Source organism: Nyctereutes procyonoides, unplaced genomic scaffold, assembly GCF_905146905.1.
Source record: "Nyctereutes procyonoides isolate TBG_1078 unplaced genomic scaffold, NYPRO_anot_genome, whole genome shotgun sequence".
Taxonomy (NCBI): domain Eukaryota; kingdom Metazoa; phylum Chordata; class Mammalia; order Carnivora; family Canidae; genus Nyctereutes; species Nyctereutes procyonoides.
In genome coordinates this window covers 25,039,156-25,048,547 of record NW_026575139.1, presented here as the reverse complement: position 1 = coordinate 25,048,547, position 9,392 = coordinate 25,039,156, and the positions used below count along the sequence as shown (strand labels likewise).

The 9,392-nt window shown below is 51.7% G+C and overlaps 1 protein-coding gene across 1 annotated transcript; it reads left to right on the top strand.

The window, feature by feature from the left end:
* The first annotated feature begins 1,052 nt into the window (after positions 1 to 1,052).
* Positions 1,053 to 3,134, top strand: VRTN (vertebrae development associated). Its single transcript, XM_055303750.1, has one exon. The coding sequence runs from the start codon at positions 1,053 to 1,055 to the stop codon at positions 3,132 to 3,134; it is 2,082 nt and encodes a 693-aa protein (XP_055159725.1).
* Positions 3,135 to 9,392: the final 6,258 nt, after the last annotated feature.

Genomic DNA, 9,392 nt, shown 5'->3' with positions numbered 1-9,392 from the left:
CATACCCCACTTTGCCACTTGTAAAATTGAAAAGTCCTATATTTAAGGGCTGTGATTAAATCAAAATAAAAATCTTTACTGCTTCATTAAGGACATTCTTGAGTGCAACTAGTGGGTTTTTTTTTTTTTCCCTGTGAGTACATGGTGGTACATAACCACCCATGTGCCCAGAGATTGTAACTCTTTTTTTTTTTTAATTTTTATTTATTTATGATAGTCTCGGGGGGGGGGGGGGCGCAGAGACATAGGCAGAGGGAGAAGCAGGCTCCATGCACCGGGAGCCCGACGTGGGATTCGATCCTGGGTCTCCAGGATCGCGCCCTAGACCAAAGGCAGGCGCTAAACCGCTGCGCCACTCAGGGATCCCGAGATTGTAACTCTTAACAGCTATAGAGGTACAGGTACTATGGAATATGTAATGTGTAATAGCTAACTAATGCTTCTACAGTACTTTCCTGTGTGCCAGGCACTGTTCTAAGGAGTATATGTGTGTGTGTGTAGATCTATATATCTCCATGTGTTCATTGTCCCATTTATGCCCACAATAGTTGTATAAGGTGGATACTTTTATCATCCCACTTTACAGAAAAGGAACTAAGTTTTTTAGAAGCATGGAGAGCTGAAGTAACTTGCTCAAGCTAATATTAGAACCAGGACTCAGAGCACCTAGGTGGACTCAGTCGGCTAAGCATCTTCCTTTGGCTAGGTCGTGGTCCCAGGGTCCTGGGATTGAGTTCCACATGGGGCTTGTTCCCTGCTCAGCTGGGAGTCTGCTTCTCTCTCTGCCCCTCCCTCCACTCATTCTCTCTGTCTCTCTTTGTCCCTCTCTCTCTCAGATAAATAAAAAAGAACCAGGACTCAAAGCCAGGTTGCAGAGACCCAGCTCTTCCTCACTACCACTGACTGAGTGATTAAAGCCTGGGAGGCACTTAGACCCTATGGAGGAATGAGAGTAGGTGGGCACTATCTTTAGGTGAGAAGGTGCAGGTCTCCATTGCTGGGTGTCTGGGCACCCTGTCCTGACTCTGCCCTCTGTCCTCTGTCCTGGCAGGATGACCTCTCGGGAGCAGCTGATACAGCAGGTGCTGCAGGAGCTGCAGGAGGCGGTGGAATCGGAAGGCCTGGAGGGTCTGGTCAGTGCTGCTCTGGAGGCCAAGCAGGTCCTGTCGTCCTTCACCCTCCCCTCCAGCCGGGAGGGGGGCTCCAGCCCCCAGGTGCTGGAGGTGGACTCCGTGGCCCTGAGCCTGTACCCGGAGGATGCTCCCCGGAACATGCTGCCGCTGGTGTGCAAAGGCGAGGGCAGCCTGCTCTTCGAGGCGGCCAGCGTGCTGCTGTGGGGTGACGTGGGGTTCAGCCTGGAGCTGCGGGCCCGCACCGTGGTGGAGATGCTGCTGCATAGACACTACTACCTCCAGGGCATGATCGACTCCAAGGTGATGCTGCAGGCCGTGCGCTATTCCCTGTGCTCTGAGGAGTCCCCTGAGATGACCAGCCTGCCGTCCGCCACCCTGGAGGCCATCTTCGACGCGGACGTCAAGGCCACTTGCTTCCCTAGTAGCTTCTCCAACGTGTGGCACTTGTACGCCCTGGCCTCTGTCCTTCAACGCAACATCTACTCCATCTACCCCATGCGAAACCTCAAGATCCGGCCCTACTTTAACCGGGTCATCCGGCCTCGCCGCTGCGACCACGTGCCCGCCACGCTGCACATCATGTGGGCCGGCCAGCCCCTCACCAGCCACCTCTTCCGCCACCAGTACTTTGCCCCCGTGGTGGGGCTGGAGGAGGTGGAGGCTGAAGGTGCCGCTGGCCCTGCCCCGGGCCCTCCGGCCCCGCTGCTGGCCTCGGCCAACACCCTGGAGCTGCTCAACCGCGAGCCTGGCCTCCGCTACTCCCACCTCTGCCGGCGCTATCGTGTCACCAAGACCACCTTCTACCGCTGGCGGCGGCAGTCGCAGGAGCAGCGGCAGAAGGTGGCCGCCCGCTTCTCGGCCAAGCACTTCCTGCAGGACAGCTTCCACCGTGGCGGTGTCGTGTCGCTGCAGCAGTTCCTCCAGAGGTTCCCCGAGATCTCCCGCTCCTCCTACTACGCCTGGAAGCAAGAGCTCCTGGGCTCTGGCACCTGCCCGGCCCTGGCCCCCCAGGAGGAGCAGGGGGCCAAGGGGCTGGGAGGCTCCTCGCGGCCGTCAAGCCCTGGAGTGATCTTAATGCAGCGGGCCAAGTTGTACCTGGAGCACTGCATCTCCCTGAACACGCTGGTCCCCTACCGTTGCTTCAAACGCAGGTTCCCCGGCATCTCCCGGTCCACGTACTACAACTGGCGCCGGAAGGCCCTTCACAGGAACCCCAGCTTCAAGCCGGCACCGACCCTGTCCACCCCGGGGGCTCCCCAGCCAGCCTCTGTTCCGGAAGAGGCTCTGCTCCCTTGGAAGAGTGAGGTGGGAGAGGGGGCAGGGAGAGCAACGGCGGGGGGACCACCCTCCCCCCACGAGTTTCTGCCCCCAAAGGTGCCCCTGTCCTGTTGGCAGAGGCGCCTGCGCAGGGCTGCCCGCAAGCAGGTGCTCAGTGGGCACCTCCCCTTCTGTCGTTTCCGCCTCCGCTACCCCAGCCTCTCGCCCTCCACCTTCTGGGCTTGGAAGAGTCTTGCCCGGAGCTGGCCCAGAAACCTGTCCAAATTCCAGATGCAGGCCCCCACCCTGGGCAAAGTGGGGATGCAGGCAGCTGAGGAGAAGCAGGAGAAAGAAGCTGGTGGAGATGTGATTGCTGTGAATGCCCCCTCTGCTGGGACCCCCCTGCAGGTGGGGGCTTCTCCAGGAGAGGATCCAGGGAAAGCCCAGGAAGGGCCTTCCAGAGAGGGGGCCATCACCCAGGGCCAGCCCCACAGCAGGTTCCTGTCCAGCCACCCTGTGGCAAAGGCAGCAGCGGGTGGCAGGGACGGCCAGGTGCTGGTGATGGACATGCTCGCCACCACAAAGTTCAAGGCCCAGGCCAAGCTGTTCTTGCAGAAGCGCTTCCAGTCTAAGAGCTTCCCCTCCTTCAAGGAGTTCAGCGCCCTCTTTCCGCTCACGGCCCGCTCTACCTACTACATGTGGAAGCGGGCACTGTATGATGGCCTCACCTTGGTGGATGGCTGACGAGGAGGTGTGAAGGGGGCTGGGAGGAGAGGGGGCCCATTTGGACAGGGTCAGGGACCTAAGTTCGCCTCTGGCTTGGCTATGATGCCCTTTGCTTTGGTTCCCACAGTGTCTACCTCAAATCCAAGGGCAGCTTTGTGCTATCTCCTGGCTCTAAGGCAGACGGAGCCAGAAATGAGCCATCTGGTCTCTTGCAGAGAGCTACAGGACCAGAATTGTTCTCTTCGGTTGTTTGCCATTCTTGCTTTTTATTGTCTTGGTTTTAGTTTTTTGTTTTGATTTAAGTGGGTGGGCTGCCCGTCCCACCCCCCAGCTGGTATTGGAAACTGTCTGTGTTTGGGGGTTCTGAGGGGGTTTGTTAGCTAAAGCTGCTTTCAACTTCTCCTGGGGATGAAGGAAGTACTGTAACCTAACATGGCTATCTGTCCCCTTAGGCAGAATATATGTCTTTGGTTTCTTTTGGGGGTTGATACCCTCATTACTCAAAGATGTTTTCCAAAGAAACAATGGGAGTCAAAGGTGGAGCAGGTCAGTGGCTTCTTTCTGGTACCCCCAAGGAAGAGGGTGCCAGGCTCAGCATGAGAAGTAAGGGTATAGAGGAAGAACCTCTAAGGGAAGGCCTTGAGCTAGATCACTGAGGTGCTGGCCTGTCCCTTACAAGGAGCTGGTAAGGGGCTGGGGGAGAGGGTCGAGTCTCTACTGGTGCTTGGCCCATCTGCTGTGGAGCCTCTAGTCCTCTGCCAGTCTGGATGGCTCTTGGGGACACTCGTCCTTCTGTTGAGCCTCTCCCCTGAGCCTGGGCCCCATCAGTGAGGGATCATACAGTGACCGGGCAGGCAAATAACTGAATTTGCATTGTCCAAGAGTCAAGTTGGAAAACCAAAGAAATAAAGAGATGTGGTACCCATAGCCCTTGGTCTCTGGTGTTTGATTAGTCAGGATGTACCTACTCATTTCCACATTCCTTTTGGTTTAAGGGCACCAACAATGACCATTTCTCTTTGGAGGGGACATTCCTGGGTCTAGGGCATGGGGGATGGGGAGGGATTGCTCTGGGGATTCCGTTTAGAATCTGATCTATAGGTGACCTGGGGGTGCATCTCCAGCTGGGGATGGGGCTATGGCCACCTGGAAAAATACTCCGATGAGGTGTTCTCGCAGGCTAGGCCAGCACAAGAGTCAGGTCAGGTCCTTGTCAGGCATTCTCTTTAGTGCTCATCATGCGCCCAAGCAGGCTAGGCCCAGGCCTAGGTCCTGGTCAGGACAGGACACTTGTGAGCCTCAGAGTGGCTAAACTGCAAACCCCCTCCGGTGGGCTGGATTTTAAAGCTTGTTGAGGTGTGGCATCATTAGGGAAGACATTTCTGCAATGGCTGTCATCCTCACCATCTTGGGGAGTCATTCTTGGTTCTATTTTTTCACCCCCACATCCAGTCTACCAGCAAGTCCTGTTGACTGACTCCAAAGTGGCCCAGAACCCTCCCTCTGCTGTCGCCATCCCCACCGACCCATGTCTCCACCTCCTGTCTGTCTCCCTTCTGCTCTTTCCCAGTACAATCCATGGTCCATAGAGCAGCTGGAGAGTGCTTTAAGTGAAATTGCATTCTTTCACATTCCTGTCTAATATGTGTCCGAGGCTTCCCCTTCACCCAGAATTCCCTGCACTGCCTGACAAAAAAAGTCTTTGTAGTCTGGCCCCTGACTAGCTCTCCCTGCCTCTTGTCCCACCGGGGCCCTTCTCCAGCCACACTGGCTACCTTGGGTCTTGAACATGCTGCACTTATGTTAAGGGCCTTCTCATCTGTTCCTTTGGAACACCTTTACATGGCGGACTCCTTACCATTCAGATCTGAGTCTCTATTGCATTACCCTTTTAAATTCTCCATGTGGTGTTTATTCCCATCTGATAATTTTCTTGTTTGCTTATTTGATTACTTCTTACCCCCACTCACCCCATTAGAGCATAAGCTCAATGTAAACCAGGGCTTTTAATTTATTTATTCATGAAAGACACACACCGAGAGAGAGAGAGAGACATAGGCAGAGGGGGAGAGCAGGCTCCACGCAGGAAGCCGGATGTGGCACTAGATCCTGGGACTCCAGGATCACGCCCTGGGCCAAAGGCAGACGCTCAACCGCTGAACCACCCAGGTGTCCCCTAGCAGGAAGATTAGTTGCTGGCACATAGTAGATGCTGCAGCGTGTTGAAAGAAGGGATAATGTAATGGGGCCACTATGCTTTTCCTGCTGTTGGCCTTTGGGGTTAGTGTTATTAAATCTAATCAGTTGTACTTCCTAAATATCTCTCATTGGCCATTTTTCTTCATCCCACAGCAACCCCCTAATCTACGTCAGTGGCTGCTCTCCTCTCTATAACTGATTCTCTCCTTTCAAACTATCGCATACTTTCCATCCACCCTGACAAATGCCAGAATGATCTGGCTAAATCTGTCCTGCGGTGGCCACCTATAGCCAGCAGGTGGCGATCTGTTGCAGCAAGAAACAAGTGAGTTCCTGGTAGACCCAGCCTGGTCTGGCTGATTGGAACCCCCAGCCTACAAGCCCTTACTGCCTTAGCTGTCAGGGTGGTACCAACCTCCCTCCTGAGAATTCCCCCAGCTGGAGCTCTAGATTCTGTTTGTCTTTTCCATGTGGTCTCAGAACCAGAGCAGATCTGATGCCTGAGCAATATCTCAATGGGATCTAAAATGCACCAGGATCTCAGTCCCTGGGGGAGATGGTTAGGAACCCCAATTCCAGGGCCCCACCCAGACCCACTGATGATAGTCTTAGACATTGGAGAGGCAGCATGTGCACATGGGTGAGCTATACCTTGCTGTACTTCACTTTTCCATCTGTAAAATGGGGATTACAGAGTAAGTCCTAGGTGAGTATTTGCTATGGGTAACAATCATGTAGAGTTTGAGAATCTAATTCCTGTTTTCTTAGAGTAAGGTAATGCCCAGGGAGATTCTTGTTCCAGATTGCCCTGTAAAGATACTCCTGCCCCAAGACTGAAAGGTCCTTTTGTCCAAGGCCAGCCCTGAGTCTTAAGGCCACAGTGAGATACTTTAGCTTCTATTGGAAAAAAATAAGATAAACAGGATATGTCAATATTTATTGATTTGGAGACTTTTATTAGTACAGTTAAGTTATTTTTGTGTAGAAAAATTGTTTTCTCCATAATTGCTTAGAAAGGCAGATTATACCTAAACAGTGACTATATTTGCTAAGAATACTTCATGGTGGTTTTGAAGTTGACATTTGTTAAAGTTAGTTGTATGTTTTACACCACTTTCTCAAAGGCAGATGTAGAAAGAAATTCCAGTGAAATGAACAATGTGAATAAAGGAAGAAAACAATATGTGAGAGGTTGGCTCTACGTCTTCTAACATTCTGTGCCATTGTAGAGTAATAGCTGGTTCTACAAATTTTGAATGTAAAAACTTCATCCTAAAAAGTGATTAGGTGAAAGGTGAATAATTTTTTAATTTTTTTAGTGAAAATTTTTATTTTAAAAATTGTAATATATTTCTCCCCTGGGGGAAGGAGTCCTGTATTTTGGTAGGGATTATCTTTCTACCTTGCTGCATGAGGTTGCTCTTCAAATATTTCTCTGGAGGCCAGCACTTGGGCCCTTGGGTGGCTCTTGAGCCCTGAGAAACCCTCACCTGCCCCTCCTGGATGTTTCACCAGCACCTCAGCCTCACTAACTGCCAATCTGGGCTCATTCCCCACCAGCTTGCTCTTCTCTTGAGTATTTTTTAGCCTGGTTGCTGCTGGCATCAGGTTAGCAGTTGAACTGGACAGAAAGCTGGGGGTCATCCTAGAATTTTCTCTCACATCTCCATCTTGCATGACCTGAGGAATACTGCAGACTTCATGTGGTTCCACACTGCTAGATTATCATGAGGAAGGGACTTGGACTGTCCAGGCCATCATCCTCTCCTCTGAGCACATCTCTCCTGCCAGATCATATCTGAGGCTACTCCTTACCCAAGTCTGGTCCAATTTTCTGGCTGTGCTGCTAGGTCATACTTGCTCACATAGGGTCTGGCAGATGTAACAGGCTCCTGTCCAGCAACCCAGGACAGGCTGAGCCCTATTCTGTGAGCTGAGGGTACAAGTCATTTGGCCTCAACTCTTGTCCTCACAAAGGCTTCCGTTTGCTGGCAGCAATATGATAGAAGCTTCTCTACAGGATGCACAACAAAGTGCAGTGGGTTCACAAGGAGGCATATGCCGGCTTTAGCATCTCCTAGCTCATCCTGACCCCTCCAACTCGTAGCTCCCAGGGTCAACTTTTCTCAGAAATGCTGACTCCTTGGAGGGGTCTCTGGGAAATGCCTCAATTGCTCCTCAGATGACCTCGGTCGCTGGTTGTAAACACTTGTCCCAGTGTAGTGGCTGTCATGGGAGGATGAAGGACAGGTAACCTGACAAGGCAGTTATTAGGGTGGGGCTGGAAGGTGGAGAGGCAAAGCTCCGGGAGTGTGTGCAAGTGCAAGGAGAGCCCGCTCCTGCCCCAGGGGCTGTCTGCCCATCTTACTGGCCTGACTTCTAATGGGCATTTTAGTGTGATTTCTCCTCCACAACCTTGGCTCATGACACCCCAGGACACCCTTAGAGTATCACTAGCAGGTTCCTAAATGTTCCCATTACTGGTTTATCTCATGGAAGAGAAGGAGGAAGCTTTCAGGGAGAGAAGAGCAGCAGAAAGTAGGTTTAATGGTATAAAAAAATTTCCATGGAAAATGACTTTGAAAATAGCATGAAATCCGCTTAACTCTAGCGGCTCCTCCCTGCCAGGCAGAGCTGGAGGGGGGTGCAGGGGGACCTAGATCTGTGGGGAGCCAGGAGGAGGCTGGACAGGCATCTGCTCATGTTATTACCTGCCTGAGGATGGTGGAGGGCAGGAGGGCTGCAGGGGATCCTCCCCCATGCCTCACCTATTCCAGGCTGCAGCCCCCACCGTGCAGGCTGGTGGGAGGCCAGAGTCTGGGAGGAGGGAAGTACAGGCTGGTGGGAGGTATTCAGAGAGCATCTGAGTAGCTTTGCCTTCCCCTTGCCCCAGCGCAGCCCTGCTTAGAACAGTGTAGTTCTGTGGCTTGTGCATGTTGCTGGTTAAGCTCAGCTCCTAGGTTCTCTGGCTTTGGGTAGAATTATCTGTTGTCACCTAAATGTGGCTGAACATTATAATCATCTGGGTCTATCTATCTAATTTTTTTTTAAGATTTTATTTATTTATTCATGAGAGAGCGAGAGGCAGAGACACAGACAGAGGGAGAAGCAGGCTCTATGCAGGGAGCCTGATGCGGGACTCAATCCCAGGACCCCAGGATCATGCCCTGGGCCAAAGGCAGGCACTAAACTGCTGAGCCACCCAGGGATCCCCTCTATCTAATCTTTTAAGTAACCTCTATCTGCAATGTGAAACTCAAACTCCTAGCCCAGAGATCAAGAGTCTCATGCTCTACCAACTGAGCCAGCCAGGTGCCCCATCTAGGTGCTTGTAAAACGATGTTGGTCCAAATCCAAATGCAGACCAATTAAATCAGAGAGACTGCATGATCTCATTGACCTGCCCTATGATTATACCTTCTAAATATCTCTAAAATCTATCCACTTCTCACTTCCATCATCACCTATTGGACTGCAGTACATGCTGAAATGGTCTTCCCCACATTCATACTGCACCCAGAAGGGCATTTTTGTAAATTTATTTTATTTTATTTTTTTAAAGATATTTTTTTTCTTATTCATAAGAGACGCAGAGAGAGAGGCAGAGACCGGCAGAGAGAGGGAGAAGCAGGCTCCCTGCATCAAGCCTGATTCCAGACTCTATCCTAGGACTCCAGGACCACGACCCTAGCCAAAGGCAGATGCTCAACCACTGAGCCACCCAGGTTCCCCGGGGTGGGTATAGTTGAAATGCACGTCTAAATGAGTCACTTGGGATGCCTGAGTGACTCAGTGGTTGAGTGTCTGCCTTTGGCACGGGGCATGATCCTGGAGTTCTGGGTCTGAGTCCCACATCGGGCTCCCTGCATGGAGCCTGCTTCTCCCTCTGTGTGCCTCTCATGAATAAATAAAATCTTAAAAATTAGTCACTTGCTTAAAACCCTTCAATGCCATCCTTTCTCTTAGGAAAAGGATCAAAATTGTAACTTTTTACAATGGAGAAACCTGACAGACACCAGTGAAATCAAGAGATCTAGCTTAACAATACTGGTAAGAAGGCATATAACTTCTGTGCAA

Coding starts and splice junctions, on each gene's coding strand:
- VRTN (XM_055303750.1), top strand. CDS start 1,053: ATGACCTCTCGGGAGCAGCTGATACAGCAGGTGCTGCAGGAGCTGCAG.